General features: G+C 28.1%; 1 protein-coding gene across 2 annotated transcripts in view; it reads right to left on the bottom strand.

Annotated features, from left to right (window-relative positions):
- LOC100207829 (putative E3 ubiquitin-protein ligase UBR7) overlaps nt 1-17,655 on the bottom strand; it is a 67,514-nt gene that overhangs the window by 23,597 nt on the left and 26,262 nt on the right. For both annotated transcript variants that reach the window (XM_065801210.1, XM_065801211.1), the window contains exons 4-6: nt 17,467-17,562; nt 16,506-16,559; nt 15,197-15,293 (exon numbers count right to left, since the gene is read on the bottom strand). In XM_065801210.1, the coding sequence (XP_065657282.1) occupies nt 15,197-15,293; nt 16,506-16,559; nt 17,467-17,562 (247 nt within the window). The remainder of the gene's footprint in view (nt 1-15,196; nt 15,294-16,505; nt 16,560-17,466; nt 17,563-17,655) is intronic.

The raw sequence follows: 17,655 nt of genomic DNA, 5'->3' as shown, positions 1-17,655 counted from the left end.
ATCAACCCATGAGTTAAACGACTCAGGATATCCATACCACTTTACTAATGATTTGTTTTTAAGTTTACGAATAACTTTTTCAATCTTAAATATATAATCTGATCAGTTTTTTGCATTTCTTGTTCATAAAAAGTACCTTGTATTTCTTCATTATTATTGTCAGTTAATTTATAAGTTGGTGGATCTGTAAACTGAATTTTTGAAACAGTAAAAACTTCTTCAGCCCATCTCGGTGTGTATCCTTTTTCAAACGTTCCTTTCTTTTTAGTTATCCTAACTCTATCACCAATTGAAAATTTTGGTCTTACAGACTCTGATCATACATTTCCATTTAGATTGAACCAAACAATATTCTCATTCTTTTTATCGCTAGCTTCAACTGGTGTCATTTTAATTGAAGAATGCTTTGCGCTGTTGTATTTACTTACCATTTCATCTAAAACGTCAATATATTTTCTAGTAGATTTAGCTGAAAAGTACTTAAACATTTTATCTTTCATTGTTCTATTCCAACGTTCAACTACGCAACTTTTTCTTCATTTTCAGTTGAATATAACTCTACTCCTAATGCTTTAACATGCTTATTATAAAATTCTAAGCCTTTATCTACCCATATTTTTTGACACTTTCTTTCGTGGAAGATTTTATTTAAAGCATTAGCAACATCAACTCCAGTTTTGCTCTTCAATGGAACAATCCATCCATACTTCGAAAAAACATCAATCACCATTAATAAGTATTTTATACCATCATTGAATTTGGAGAAAGATTGCATGTCAACTAAATCAGCAGCCCATATTTCATCGATTCCATTTACAATCACTTTTCTTTTTCTGAAATGTTTTACAACTGGTTTATGAAGTTCGTTTGCAAGTTTGTCAGTCCATTTCAGGTCTTTATCCTCTTCTTTTTTACTGATCATTTGTAGTTTTTTTGAGTAGTTTTAACACCCAATTCATATGGGTCTGAAAGACCTAACCCAAACTTTGCTTTAGATGATATAATAGGTTTTATAATACCTCGTTCAATTCTTTCACGTATTGTTGGATATTTTATAGAATCCATTTCTTCAATCATAATTCTATCAGCTTTATTTTTATTTGCAGTATCATCTAAGTATTTATAAGCAAGATCGTGATGGTAAGCTGCATTATCAACTCTATCTATAGGTTTACTCCATTCTTTATATGCATCAGTAGAAGTTAATCGTTCATCTAAATTAGTACCAGGACCAGCAAAGTTCATTCCAGGTAAATGCATTTCACCAGGGAATTTTGCCCATGGTAATTTTATTTTTTTAGTTATTGAATTAATTGAACTAACTAAATCACCTCCGTGCATAGCTGACACAAATTGAGTTTTTGTTGTTCCACAAATAGCGCAAGTTCCACGTGATATATTTCTATTATTTTTGCTCACGACGCTTCGCTGGTTTAGTGTATTTGTTTTGTTTCTACATTTGACACAGTACATTTTTATATATAAAAAAAATCTTATATATAAAAATGGGTATTATAGATTATTCATGGAATGTAAATAAAAATAAGCAAAGCAATAACAAGTTGTTACCTAAAAGTAGAAGAGGAATTATTGTTGAAAGATAAAGCAGATATGGAGTGTATGTTTTTTGAAAAAGATGAAGATGTACCAAATCCTGAGGATCTCGATATTAACAAGAATAATTTGATGATATTTGATGATTTGCAATTAACAAAACAAAATAAGTGTGAAAAATATTATATAAGAGGAAGACATAGTAATGTAGATTGTTTCTATCTTGCACAAAATTATTTTATGTTACCTAGACAAACTATTAGAGAAAATGCTAATTTTATTTGCTTATTTCCTCAAGATGCAAAGAATATAAGTCATATTTATAGAGATCATGTTTCTAATGATATGAACGAAGATGAGTTTAAAAATTTTGTAAGCATGCTTGGTCAGAACCTCATGGATTTGTTGTCACAGATTTATCTTCTAAAATAGGTAATGGAAAATATAGAAGTGGATTAGATAATTTTTATTTTCCATCTAAAGTTTAAAATAATTTTTTTGTATATAAAAAATGTATATAATATTGAATGATAAAAGTAGTCATATAAAAGTTTGCTCCTATTATACAACTAAGTGAAGATAAAGATTATGAAATGGCATTAGTTGGTCTTGATACATTCTACAGTTTTCCAAATGTTGATTCTTCAAATAACAATTTTAGATATAGTTCAGATAATGGAGCGACTTGGATAGATATAAACATTCTAGAAAGTAGTTATGAGATTGATGATATAAATAAGTATATTGTGGAAAAAATTACTGAAAATAGTAAAACTATTAATGGAGTTGAAACTAGTATTATATTTTCAGCAGATAATAACACATTGAAAACAACTTTAAATATTGAAGCTGGTTGTAAAGTTGATTTTACACCTATAAATTCAATTAGATCTATTCTTCGTTTTAACAATCAAGTATATTCAACAGGATCTCAGGAATCAGATAATATAGTAAACATTTTAACTATTAATAGCATAAGTGTAACAAATGATATAATAGCATCATCCTATGTAAATGGAACAACAGAAAACGTTATATATTCATTTTTTCCAAGTGTTGGTCCTGGATATAAAATTATTCAAGAGCCATTAAACTTAATTTACTTACCAATAACACTAAAAACAATTTCAAAGATGGAGACTAAATTGGTTGATCAAGATGGAAATCTGATAATTTTACGAGGAGAAAAATTAGCTATTAGATTTCATATAGGAGAAAAAAAATAGATTATTTTTTTTATAATGCATTATAAAAACAAAATGAGTAAATATACTAATATTAAAGTAAATCTTTCACAAAACCAAACAGAAAAAATTAAAAATGCAATTGAATGTGGTATTGGAGCTAGTATTAAATTATCACATTCAGATTTAAATGGTTAACATGTATTAGCTGTAACAACAACACAATTGAATAGAATTAGAAAAGCATATGAAAAAGGTACTGGTGTATCAATTATTTTAAGTAAAACACAACTAGTACTCAATTCTAAAATAGAGGGTAGATTTAATGGTGCACTTTTACCGTTTCTTGGTTCTTTAGCATCAAGATTTATACCACCACTTGCAATAGGACTGCTTTCAGGAGTAGGCTCAGCAGCTGGATCAACTATGATTAATAAAATTGCTGGAAATGGTATTGTGTACATGAAAAAGAATGGACAAGGAGTTAAATTAACATGTGCAGGATCTGGTTTATATTTGAGACCATGGAGTAAAGGAAGTTCTGTAGGTGATGGATTGTACTTACGTAGTGGAAATGGTTATACATCAACAGGATCAGGTTTATTATTAGGACCAAATTCTCCGTTTGCTAATATTCCATTTTTAAATATGATTCTTTGATTTTCAAATTATATATAATAAAATGTCAAATAACATGCCAGTGCATAAATTTATAAACAAATATAAACAACCGGAACTATCTCCTATAGTTTTTAAACCACGTAAAAATTTACAGCATCCTGCAATATTAATAAATGGAAGATATGATGTATTTGCACAACACGACATTACAATAAAATCTCTATCACATCAATATATTCTTTTAAAGTTTGGTGTAGTAGTTAATAAAGGTGTTGCGTTAGTTTCATTAAAACATGAACTTAAATTAAAAACGTTAAGTTTACAAGATTGTATAATAGCAGAGTCTGTTGATGATATTATAGTAACAATTGTAAATAAATCTTATTCTGATGTGTTAATAAAAAAAGGAGTTTTTGTTCAGAATTAAAAAATTAACAGATTAAAGATTAACAGAATAAAAAAATTGTTTTTGTTCTGTTAATCTATTGTCTTAATTTTTTTATTTTTTTATTAAAAATGGAATACAATAATAAAATGTACAATAACATTTATTCAGCTATACCTACTGAGAATAACAATATTTACCCTGTTCTTCCTAATGCACCTGAAGAAAAATCTATTAAAAACCAAGATCAATCATATCGGTTACAAAAAATTGGCGAGATTCAAAAAGAAATAGAGCGTGAGAGAGAAAAGAGAATAACGCTAAGTAAAAAATATCATAGAGCTGTAAAAATAATAGAGCAGGTGTGTTATCAATAATAGGCGGACAAATTAATAAAAAAATGAATTTAAAAGCAGAAAAGTATGAAAAGATTAAAGTGCTTGCTGATTCAAAACTAATTACAATAAGCATTTATATTTCTAAAGCTTTAGTAGATGGGCATATAGATGACAAGGAATTTGAATTAATACTTGGTGAACTTGAAAAATTTCAGACAATGATGGAGCAAATTAGAATAAAAGTTAAAAATGAAATTGATGAACAAAAAAAGTTGTCACTAATCGACCAAGTTTATTTAAATAGTTTGCTAAAACCTAAAACGTAACGTAAAACGTAACGTAAAACGTAACGTAAAACGTAACGTAAAACATAACGTAAAACGTAACGTAAAACGTAACATAAAACGTAAAACATAAAACACAACATAAACTTTTATGTTGTGTTTTTAATCTTTTTTATATAAAAACAAAATGTTATTTTTAAAAATTACAGACACTGAAAAGAGAGATCAAATTGTAAAAGAATTATCAGAGAGTAAAAAAAAAATACAGCAGAATGATCTTAGTGAAAAGATTGGAGATTCTAATTTGCAGATAGACTTGTCAAAATTGTACAAGCCATTAATTGATAGTCAATCTGGAATAAAGGAGGATATATCTAAATTGCAAGATCAAGCTAATCAATTTGCTCTTACTTTTTCAAATCCATATCCTGAAATACTTATGGATCTAAAGAAATAATGCCTTCTGATGAATTTTTATAGTTGGAAAAAATTGCAACAGACTATCTTAGGATGTATACTTATAGTAAAAAGTCTACAGACACTACATTTGGAATACATTCTAAAGAGGGTAAATTTTTTATAGGAAAAGTTCCAATATTAATTAATAATGATGATATAGATATAAGTGGAATAAAATACATTGGTACTCCTGGTCTTTGGAAATTACTAACAAAGTCTAATCCTAATAAGGAAATATATAATATAGATGATCTTCACAATTATCGAGATATAATAATACAAACAGATGCAATTACTACTGATTCAGGAAAACCAAAGACATCTTGGAGCGAAAAATACAAAGAAATAATAGCTCCCATTTGGAGAGAGTTAAAGAGAACTAGAATGCTTGAGTATCAAAGAGAATCAAAGGGAACAAGAATAGGACCAATAATTCTTCCTAGCGATCCTATTGCACTCCTTGATATGCTTGAATTACGCATAGCTGCATGGAGAGCAGGTAATACTGGATCAAGAAATGAAGCTGTTGCAATTTGTGATGAATTGTTAAGACAAGGTGTTTTGAATAGTGATCAGTATAAAGCAATACAAAATAATCTAGCAATATGATAACATGAATATGATAATATGAATATGATGATATGAGTAAAAAAAATTAAAAAAAATTGCGTACACAAAAATGCTATTTGTTAAAAATAAGTTAAATATGTTAAGAAGCAAGTTGTTGGAGGAAGTGGTATATTTGACAGTTTAATAAATTTATTTAAACGAGCAGCATCATCAAATGTAACAAGAGTGTCATCAGCTATGTTGAAGAGGTTAGCTGCTAGCGATTTAGGAAAAACTGCTATAACTGCTGCTAAATCAGCAGGGAAAGAACTTTCAACGTCAGCAATAGAAGCTGCTAAAGATGTCGCAGTTGAAAAAGGAAAACAATTAAGTAGAAAAGCATCTTCTAAAGTTTCACAACCAAGTACATACAGTCATGAATAATAGAATTAATGACATAATCTCAAATTTAAATAAAAAAGCTGATGAAGTTACACCAAATATAAATAATATAATGATGGGGTCTTCAATAAAATCAACAGCTATAAGGATAGCAGATCAAGCAAAAAAAGGCCGCAGTCCTCGATTGGCATAATATTTTATATTTATTTTCCATTTAAAAAAAAAAATTTATATGTAAAAAATGGCAACTTCTGATATATAATATTTTACAGAAATCCCAACTGTGGATGATGGAATTGAAAGATTTGAATTCCATTAATATGAACCAGTAGCTTGCACAAATTTAAATAGCGCTGGAGAAATAAGAATTAACATTGAGCAACAAGATTTGTTCACACTTCCATCTGAGGCTTATCTCTTGTTTGAAGGAAGACTTCTTAAACTTGATGGGACAGCTTATGTTAATGCAGATGTAGTGTCACTCACAAATAATGGTATTATGCACTTATTTAGTCAAATATCATATCAATTATCAAACCAAGAAATAGAGTCAGCTTATTATCCAGGTCAAGCAACAACAATGTTAGGAATGCTTAAATATCCAAATGACTTTCAATTAGCACAAGGATTAAATCAATTGTGGTACAAAGATTCTTCAACAACAACAATTAATAACACAGGGTTTACATTAAGACAAGCATACATAATTCAGAAACCCACTACAAAGGGAACATTTTCATTTTGTATACCTTTAAGACACATTTTTGGATTCTGCGATGATTACAACAAAGTTATTTACGGATTTAAACATACACTAACTCTTGTTAGAAAAGGTGATACAGAAGCAATTTTTAGAAACGCTCTTGCAGCTGCAGGAAAAGTTAATCTTGATAAAATATCATTGTTCATGCCACATGTGATTCCATCAGATTTAGAGAGAGTTAATCTTTATAAAAGTATTGAATCAAAAGTGACACTTCCAGTAACTTTTCGCGCAAGGCAGTGTGATACTATAACAGTTCCACAATCTACAACGTTTTCTTGGAGACTTAGCGTAAAGACATCTCCAAAAAAACCAAGATACATTATTGTTGGATTCCAAACAAATAAGGATGGAAATCAAGAAGTTAATTCTTCGATATTTGATCATTGTGACTTGAAAAATATGTACATTATGCTTAATCAAGAAAGATATCCAGCTGTTGACTATAACTTATCATTTCCAAATCATCAATTTTCAAGAGCCTATAGAGATGCATCTGTATTTAGTGAAATATTTTATGGAATGAACGATTTGATAACACAAAGCAACATAACTCCTTCAGACTTTAAAGATTTATACCCACTTATGGTTTTTGATGTTAGTAGACAATCAGAAAAATTAAAATCATCAGTAGTAGATGTACAAATTAAAGCAACATTTAATGCAGCTGTTCCAGCAGATACTGAAGCGTTTGCTGTTGTAATATCGAATAAGTTTTTACACTTTCAATCAGACGGAAATAAGTTGAACGTTGTTTATTAACTTTTTTTTGAATTGATTTAAAAAATTTTTTATCTTTATATAATATTAATGTATTATACAAGGGAAAACTTGCAGAAGTTGTTAAAAGAAAATAACATTTCACAAACATCTAAAAATTATGTTACATTGTTAATGATTGCTGTAGATAATGGGTTGATTGATAAAAAATCAATCATGTCAAAAGCAACAGAAGCAACTGATGAGAAAAGACCAGTTGGAAGACCTAGAATACATCCAGTAAAAGAAGTAGATCCTTCGGATCCATGCAAAGTAAATGAGAAAAGACCAGTTGGAAGACCTAGAATACATCCAGTAAAAGAAGAAAAAAAAGAAATAGATCCAAAATATGAAAGATTAAGAACAATTAAGAAAAAAACAGTCACTATTAAATTAACAAACATAAAAACAGGAGAAAAAACAGTATATAAATCTTTATATAGTGCAATGCGTGGAACAGATCATTGATATAGATATCTTGAAATGCGTGATGGGAAGATTGATAATGGTTATAAGATTGAAATATTAAATTCTGAAAAATTTAAAAAAAAAATCTTTATATATAAAAATGGGATCTGATAATTTATTTGAAAATAAAAATGCGATTGAATTGTTAAAAAATAATTTAGATAAAGTAAATTGACATATATTATCTAAAAATCCAAATGCGATTAATTTATTAAAAAATAATTTAGATAAAGTATATTGGGAATGGTTATCTGAAAATCCAAATGCAATTGAATTAATAAAAGCTAATTTAGATAAAGTAAATTGGAGAAATTTATCTCAAAATCCAAATGCAATTGAGATATTAAAAAAGAATTTAAATAAAGTAGATTGGTCTTATTTATCTAAAAATCCAAATGCCATTGAAATATTAAAAAATAATTTAGATAAAGTATGTTGGATATTTTTATTTTTAAATCCAAATGCAATTGAGATATTAAAAGATAATTTAGATAAAGTAGATTGGGAAATTTTATCTTTAAATTCAAATGCAATTGAAATATTAAAAAATAATTTAGATAAAGTAGATTGGACTTGTTTATCTAAAAATCCAAATACAATTGAAATATTAAAAAATAATTTAGATAAAGTAAATTGGCAATGGTTATCTGCAAATCCAAATGCAATTGAGATATTAAAAAAAAATTTAGATAAAGTAGATTGGAATTGGTTATCATATAATCCAAATACCTTCACATATGATTATGAAAAAGCTCTTAAATTATTCTTTAAAGAACTAGAAAATGAGATTGAGATAAAAGGGAGAAAAATGTGGAATTTTTAATTGAAATTCAATTAAAAATTTATCTTTTAATGCGATTGAAATATCAAATTCTGAAAAATTAAAAAAAAATTAAAAAACTTAAAAAATTATTTTGCTATATAAAAATGGGATCTGATAATTTATTTGAAAATCCAAATGCGATTGAATTGTTAAAAAATAATTTAGATAAAGTAAATTGGCATATGTTATCGTTAAATCCAAATGCAATTGACATATTAAAAAATAATTTAGATAAAGTAGATTGGGAAAATTTATCTGAAAATCCAAATGCTATTGAATTATTAAAAGATAATTTAGATAAAGTAAATTGGGGATTGTTATCTAAAAATCCAAATGCTATAGAACTATTAAAAAATAATTTAGATAAAGTAGATTGGGAAAACTTATCTGCAAATCCAAATGCAGTTGAACTATTAAAAGATAATTTAGATAAAGTAGATTGGACTTGCTTATCACATAATCCAAATATCTTCAAATATGATTTTAAATAAAATTAAATAAGATCTTGCCATATAGAAATATTGATGCATTTAAATTTCATATGAAACTTTACATATGAAATATTGACAAGCAAAAATATTTTGAAAAATGATATAAAGAAATTTTTTCTATTAAAAAAATCTTACATATATAAAAATGGAAAATCTACTTGATGAGCCTGTTCCAGATATATCATCTACAATTTTAACTCCGTCACCTTTTCAACCTATTACACAAATTAGAAAAGAAATAAATAAAAAGATTACTAATCTTGCAGATTTGATTGTATCATATGTTCCAGAACCGATTAAAAAGGTTGTGAATAAACAAGTTGATGAATTAAAATCTACAGTTTTAAATTTATATCAAAAATTTGGAATTAGAAATCCGATAGAATTTAAATTATCACAATCAGCTGTTAAGAATGTAACAAACCAGTTTTCAGTTAAAGGAATAAAAGGATATGATGCTATATCTTTCATGAACGCTGCTAAAAAAAGTGCAATTAAAATACTAAAAATAGAAAATCAAAAGTTAATATAGTTCTCACTTGTGAAATGGAGCGTACTGATATTAAAACAGGAGAAACTATAACCACAACTGTTCCATTTACAATGAAGAGTACTGTTGTATTAGAATCAACAGATTTAGATGAGCTTTATGAAACAGCAAAGTTGAGAATTTTAGAAAATTTATCATCATTTCAACAGCTAGGGTCAAATTGGAGATTTGTTTCTGTTAAAAAGATGGATATAAATACTATAGAGAATAATCCTCTTAAACCTAAATCTTATATTCCACTTGACAAAAATTTAGCAACTAAAAGTTTATCCTTTACGTGTTTCAAAGAATAATGATCGTCAGCATTTAATAGATTTATTATTAATCTCAAATAGTGAAACCAACCATTACTGCTTAATAAAAAGTTTGAGCAAATTACTTTCTTCACAAACATCCAAGCAAAAATGTACTATTCACTATTGTAGAAATTGCTTACTTGGGTTTAATTCTGAAGAATCATTATCTAAACACAAATCGTATTGTAATATGATTCAGTGCGTATTGAACTTCTACCACCAAAATCGACAATGCAGTTTACTAATCACAATAGATCGATGAGAGTACCATTTGTAGTATATGCTGACTTTGAAAGTTTCATCAAACCTATCAGTACTGTGAACCTAATCCTAATGAATCCTATACTAAACAGTATCAAAAGCATATACCAAGTTCGTTCTGCTACTACATTAAATGTTTCGATGAAAGTTTTTACCAAAGCAATCCAGTTTCATTTACTGCAAGTAATGAAACGGATGATGTTGCACAAATATTTGTTGACAGATTACAAGAAGATATCATAAAAATTTGTAACAGGATTAAATTTAAAAAGAATATTGTATATACACATGCAAATAAGAAAGATTTCGATGCAGCAACTGAATGTCACATTTGCGGAAAAGATTTGGATAATGATAAAGTACGTGACCACTGTCACATTACTGGAAAATATAGAGGTGCTGCTCATAGTAGTTGTAACTTAAAATATAAATTTCCAGATTTCTTCCCAGTACTATTTCATAATTTATCTGGTTATGATTCTCACTTATTTATCAAGAAATTATCAGGAGGTAAATTGAGCTGTATCCCAAACAACGAAGAAAAGTATATTAGCTTTTCTAGAGAGATTAAAGTTGGAGAGTTTGTTAAAGATGGAAAGAGTGTTGAAATAAAGCACCAGATTCGTTTCTTAGACAGTTATAGATTTATGCCTTCAAGTTAAGATTCTTTATCAAAAAATTTATCAAAAGAGCAATGTAAAAATATCAGAAAATTGTATTCAGGGAAACAATTAGATTTATTACTAAAAAAAGGCGTATATCCCTATGATTGGGTAGACTCTGTTGATTAATTTAATGAAACTCAATTACCCACAAAAGAATCGTTTTTTTCTAAATTGAACGATGAAGATATAATTGATGATGATTACTCACATGCACAAAATGTATGGTAGGAGTTTAATTGCAAAACATTTAGAGATTATCATGACTTGTACAACGTTTCAGATGTGCTTTTACTAGCAGATGTTTTTGAAAATTTTAGAGATGTTTGCATGAAAAATTATAAATTAGATCCGGCTTGGTATTATACATCACCAGGATTAGCTTGGGATGCAGCATTGAAGAAAACAAAAGTAAAATTAGAACTGTTGAGCGATTACGATATGATACTAATAATAAAGAAAGGAATAAGAGGTGGAATCAGTATGATATCGAATAGATTAGGAACATCTAATAATAAGTAAATGGATGACGCATATGACAAAAGCAAAGAATCAACATTCATCCAATATCTAGACACTAATAATCTATATGAATGGGCGATGAGTAAGCCACTTCCAACACATGGGTTTAAATGGATGGATGAAGATGAGTTGAAAAACTGGAAATCGATTCCATGTATACTAGAAGTTGATTTAAATTATCCTGAACATCTGCATGATGATCATAATGACTACCCACTTGCTCCTGAAAGATAAAATATTGATAAAGTTGAAAAACTAGTCCCTAACTTGGAAAATAAGAAAAATTATGTTACCCATTATGAAAATCTTAAATTGTATGAAAGATTAGGTCTAAAGATCACAAAAATTCATAGAGGTCTAAGTTTTGAACAAAGCTCTTGGTTAAGCGAATACATTGACCTAAATACTAATCTAAGAACCAAGACAACGAATGATTTTGAAAAAGACTTTTTCAAACTGATGAACAACTCAGTATTTGGAAAAATAATGGAGAACATTGAGAACAGAGTTGATGTTAGATTAGTGACAAATAGAAATAAAGCTGTTAAATTAGCTTCAAGACCAAACTTGGAGAGTCGAACGATATTTGATGAAAATTTAATAGCGATTCACATGAAGAGAACCAAATTAATGTATAACAAACCAATTTACTTAGGAATGTGTATATTAGATTTGAGCAAAACTCCAATGTATGAATTTCATTATGATTACATAAAGAAAAAATATGCTGATCGAGCAAAACTATTATTCACAGATACTGATTCTTTAGCATACGAAATTAAAACAGTAGACTTTTTTTCCGATATTTCTAAAGATATTGAAAGCAAATTTGATACAAGTGAATTTGATCCAAAGCATCCAGCAAAAGAACTTGTAGGATTCAAAGTTGAAATAAATAAAAAAGTAATTGGAATGTTTAAAGATGAGTCTGGAGGAGCACAAATTGAAGAATTTGTAGGATTAAGATCTAAATTGTATTCCTACAAAGTACACGGTAAAGAAAATAAAAAATGTAAAGGAATAAAGTAAATGTTGTAAAAAATCATATAACACATGAAGATTATAAACATTGTTTATTAAATAAAGTGGATCAAGTTAGGAAAATGAATGTAATAAGATCACATTCACATGAAATTTACACAGATGAGGTCAATAAAATAGCATTAAGTACAGACGATGATAAAAGAGTCATTTTAGAAGACGGAATTCACACATTAGCATATGGACACTACAAATTAAAAGAAAATAATTTATAGATCCTTCGGATCCATAGAAATTCAAAGAATTTTTAGGTCAATTAGGCAAAGAGGTCAAAGAGCCCATAGGGTAGAGGATAGGGAAGCCCAAGGGGTGGGGGTAGGGTAGCCCAAAAATTATTTTTTGAGAAAAAAAATAATTTATAAGTAAAAATGAGAAATAATTATAAACTTATCAATGTTGAAGGGATAATTTTACCTAATGAACCTTTAACAAATTTTCAATTGTTAGAAGCAGCAAAAAAACTAAAAATAAAAAATTTTAAAGCTGTATTTGTAAGAGATCAATTACCTAAAAATACACAAAAAAAAGAATGTGGAATATTAAATACAGGAGATTCAAGTACACAGGGTTTTCATTGGATTTGCTGGTACAAAGACAGTGAAAAAAAATTAAGTTTTGACTCTTATGCACAACCCCCACCTGTCAAAGTTGTTAATTATTTAAAAGACTTTGTTTATTATAATAGTGATAGAGTTCAGTTTGGAAATACTTTATTTTGTGGACATTTGTGTCTCTATGTTTTAAAAAAACTAGATGAAGGATATGATTTTCAGATGAAGGATATGATTTTTCATTAATAATCTATGGTAATTTTTTTTTCTTTATATATAAAATGCCTGTTGATAAATTCGGACGTACAACAATTTATTCAACTACAAGTTGAGTAGTTTCAAATGGATTAACAGCATCTCAAGCTGATAGTATGTTTATTAGAAGAGATGGGCAAAATAATGCAACTAGTGATATTGACATGAATACAAACAAATTAATGAATGTAGCAGAACCTACAAATCCAAATGATGCTGCTACAAAGTACTATGTTGACACAATAATACCTAATCCTCGCAGTTTAGAAATAGTACCAAATTCAAGCTTAACATGCATGGGAGTAAAATCCCAGACTCTTGAAGCAAATACAGGTACTGATGAACCAAATACAGGTACTGATGAACCAAATACAAGTACTGATGGAACAGCAGTTTTTATTCAAAATAGTGGTCCTGGTATTCTCAGAAAACTATGGTTAGAATTTAAAGGAACAAATCCTAATGGAAGTGTATCAAGTAACATATTTATTAGGATATATGCAGATAATACGCTTTGCATAGGAAGTATAGCTTGTGATTTATTATTCGCTCCACTTGGTGGGCCATTTTATACTAACTCTTTACAAGGTTGTAATATACATTCTAATATTGAATTAGGAGGATACTTTACACTTGATTTACCATTTAAAACTAATCTAAAAATTGAATTAAACAATTAAACTGGAAATCCACTTACATATTCATTGCAACCTTTTTTTACAATAAGTTCAACACAGCAAGCAAATATTTCATTAATACCCCCATTTATTTCAGATCTTAAACTATACTCATCCACATTTAGATATTTGAACACAACTTATGGTAATGAATATATATTATTAAACATTGCAAGTAATAGAAATGGTGTTTATTTAAAATATATTAGAATGCATGTTATCAGTAAATCTGGAAATTGGTATGAATCAAGAGTACGCATGTATGACGGAATCGATTCTCCTAAAAACAATGACTCAGTTATTCAACCTTGGACACCCTATAACTATAGTAATTTAATATTTCCTGGATATGAAAATAATAGCAGATGCATATACTGCTCATCTGGTTTAGTAGATTTTTATTTATCTTCATGGAATGGAATTAATATTACTTCATTTGCTAATAGATCATCTGGACTATTGTATCAATCAAAACCAAAAATTGATTCTACAACTACTATCTCTTTTTACAGAAATTTTGGTAAAAATGACTCCATGCCTAGCGTTACTAATGGTAGAAGATTAGTAGTAACAATAAACTCTGGTGATGAGCAAGTTAGGAAATCTGGAAGTTTTGATTTAATAGGAGTAATTTACTATTATGCGTAGCTAGATTTCAGTTATGAAACTATAGCTTGAAAAATTCTTCGAATTTACATGGGTCTGAAAGACTTAAAAATTGATTTAAAATTACAAAACTACAAAAAATTTTTTTTAGCTCAGAGTTTATAGTTTGTAACCATAATATATTAATATATTATGGTTGTTATACTACCATTATCTTTATATTTTGGTTCAGACACTTTTTTTGAAAATGCACTTTTTTTAAGGTCCTTTGGATCTACGGAAAAATCTTTTGATTTTTTAGATCCTTCGGATCCATGTAAAATCAAAGAATTTTTATGAGCAAGAAACCGAATTTCATACTACGACTGGTTTAAATGACTTATGAGAGTATGGATATGTTTATAGCTAAATATGATATGAGATTATGGTTAAGGATATGGTTGAAAAAAAAAATGAGCCAGGACCTGCCTTTTTCTACTACTACTCTTTTTTAAGAAACCTATCATTTCAAACCTATATATTTCAAAATTCAAACATTTAAAGCACATAATTTAGAAACAAATCTTTTCCTTCAATTCTTGAATGTGTTTAACATTTTACATATATTACAGCACTAAAAGTCAGCACTGTATATAATCTAAATAAAGTTATTAATATATGCCTAATATAAAGCTTAGGAATTGTTAAAAAACTACCTTGATCATTATAATAATACTGAAGAAAATTATATTTAGCAACGCAGAGATAGCACACCATTTCATGAAACTCGGCAGGGGGTAAAGAACCTAAATGCTAAAATAAATGAAATATAATTTAAAAAAAAAGAGGACATAAAAAATTAATTTGTTAATAACTTTTGTTTGCAAGTAATGAGAAAAAGTACTTTTCACAGAGAAAATTGTCTTTTCTTGGTTAGACCTATAAATGAAATAAAATTTTAAAATATGTAAGAGACACTATTAAAGATTTACTCTCTAACTTATGGTATAAAATTCTAAGATTACAACCCTCTCTCAACTCTAAAACACAAACTTTGATGAACAAGGCTGCAGCACGGAGAAACAAGTTGAACTACCAAGGACGTGGTGTAGATCAAACTAAGAACTTCTTGCTTATGAGGTAAGCGCTCTACCACTACACCACTACCACATAGAGCTTGACTTAAAACCAATAAGAGGGAACAGAAACTTCTTTAACTGCTTAAATCAAAAAGGTAGGAAGTGCAATTCTTAGCAGAGAAATAAAAGACATCATCCCAAGCATTATTACCATGGAGATTACAAAGAGAATCCCAGTCAGCCTTAAGACAGTTGTAAGAAGTACAAATCTAGTGTAGAAGAAGAATGATAAGTTTGGAAACTTCCGACCTTGTGTTTTCCTAACACAAGTTAGGAAACACAAGGTAGAATCAGGGACAAGATACAAATTATTGAGTGGATGTAAGTCATTTGGGTAGTCTAAAAAACAATTTAAAGTTGCTAATACTAGAGCCATTTAAAAAAGTTACTTTAAAAACCACAAAATTTTGTAAAAGATAAATTAAACAAATTTGTGGTGACAAAAATTTTTTTAGTGTTTAATATTATTTAGTACAATAGCCATGATTTGAACTATTAAAAATAACTTTACTCAAAAATAGCTGGAACCTTAAACAATACACTATGCAGTAGCCTCATTCCTGTTTATAAATCCTTAAAAGTCATAACAAACAACTCCTTATAAAACTAGATAAATGCACACAAAAAGCATTAATAGGGATCCATTCATGCACAATAGTCAACATTCTGATTTTTTACAGCTTGATGTTGATAGAATCAGCCTTTGAGTGCTATCACAACCTTTTAGATATAACCAGTATCAGAGTAATCATGATCCTGACCTGACCCAAACTTTTGCCTTAAGTTCTTAAAGTATTACTTTTATTTATTAAAAAATGAAAATAGATTTGTAAATAAATAAAAAATAACAGGATAAAATACAAATACAAATAATATTTAAACCTACTCTTGAATGATACCAATCTTCACATGCTACACATTGAATCATTTCATCTTCTATCTAAAGAAAAAATATATGTAAAAATTAAATAGATATATCAAAATTATTAGTAAATGATGATAACAAATACCTCTTTAAAAAAATCCATAAAAATATTAAAAAACAAGGCTAGTTTTTTTATTGCTTATAACCTAAAATATTTGAGATTTGTTTTCAAGGCGAGGTTTATTTTAGTCTTTAGTTTTAGCCTAACTTTCAAGTTTGACCCTCTTCACGGTCCTGGTCAGATATAAGGTTTGAATAAACCTGGTAGACAACCACCATCTCCTTAAAATAGTACACGCACTTTTGATATATTCTCTCCCCAGTATTTTATTTTGAACTATTCTGTATCCAAAGACAGTATCTTTTTGTAAAACAAAAATATGAACAGACATGATTTTTGAAATAATTTATTTAACTGTCTTGAAAATAAAATACCTTAAATCTTGAATACATACTTGACAGACAGTAATTACTGCATAATATAATAAAAGATAAAGCATAAGTAGCAATAACATTTATCAAAATATTTAGGAGTTACTTTTATAGAAATAAAATATACATAATATAACATAATACAAAATATAACATTTGATTTAGATGAAGAAAAATAAAAGCTATTACCATTATAATCAATTTGCTTGAATTTAATATAAAAAACAATAAATTACTAGACAAAATCAACCCTCGGAATTAGGAAAAATGAAGTCGGCAATAACTTGTCAACCTCAATCTTTTTGAGGTCGACATCAGGTCGGCAAAAATTATTTGATACAAAGGTCTAACCATAAAACATAGAAACGAGGTCAGCAACTTTTTGTCGATCTCAAATACTTTAAGGCCGGCATTTAGGTCGGCATTGCCGAATGCTGACCCTAATTCCGAGGGTTGCAAAATATTAATGTTGAATAAAGGAAAAGTATACCTCTACTTCAGGGTCAGGATAAGGTCGATCACAAATGCAATATAAACCTTTATAGTTGTGATTATATGCATTTTTTTCATTTAAAAGGTCTTTATTCTAAATCATAGTTATTTTTAACTTAACATCTTATTTAAACCGTTTGAGAATATAAATACAAAATATTAATGTACACCATATATAACAGATAAT

This window comes from Hydra vulgaris, chromosome 07 (genome assembly GCF_038396675.1).
Source record: "Hydra vulgaris chromosome 07, alternate assembly HydraT2T_AEP".
Classification (NCBI taxonomy): domain Eukaryota; kingdom Metazoa; phylum Cnidaria; class Hydrozoa; order Anthoathecata; family Hydridae; genus Hydra; species Hydra vulgaris.
The sequence above is the reverse complement of the archived record's forward strand: the minus strand, read 5'-3'. Positions and strand labels throughout refer to the sequence as shown.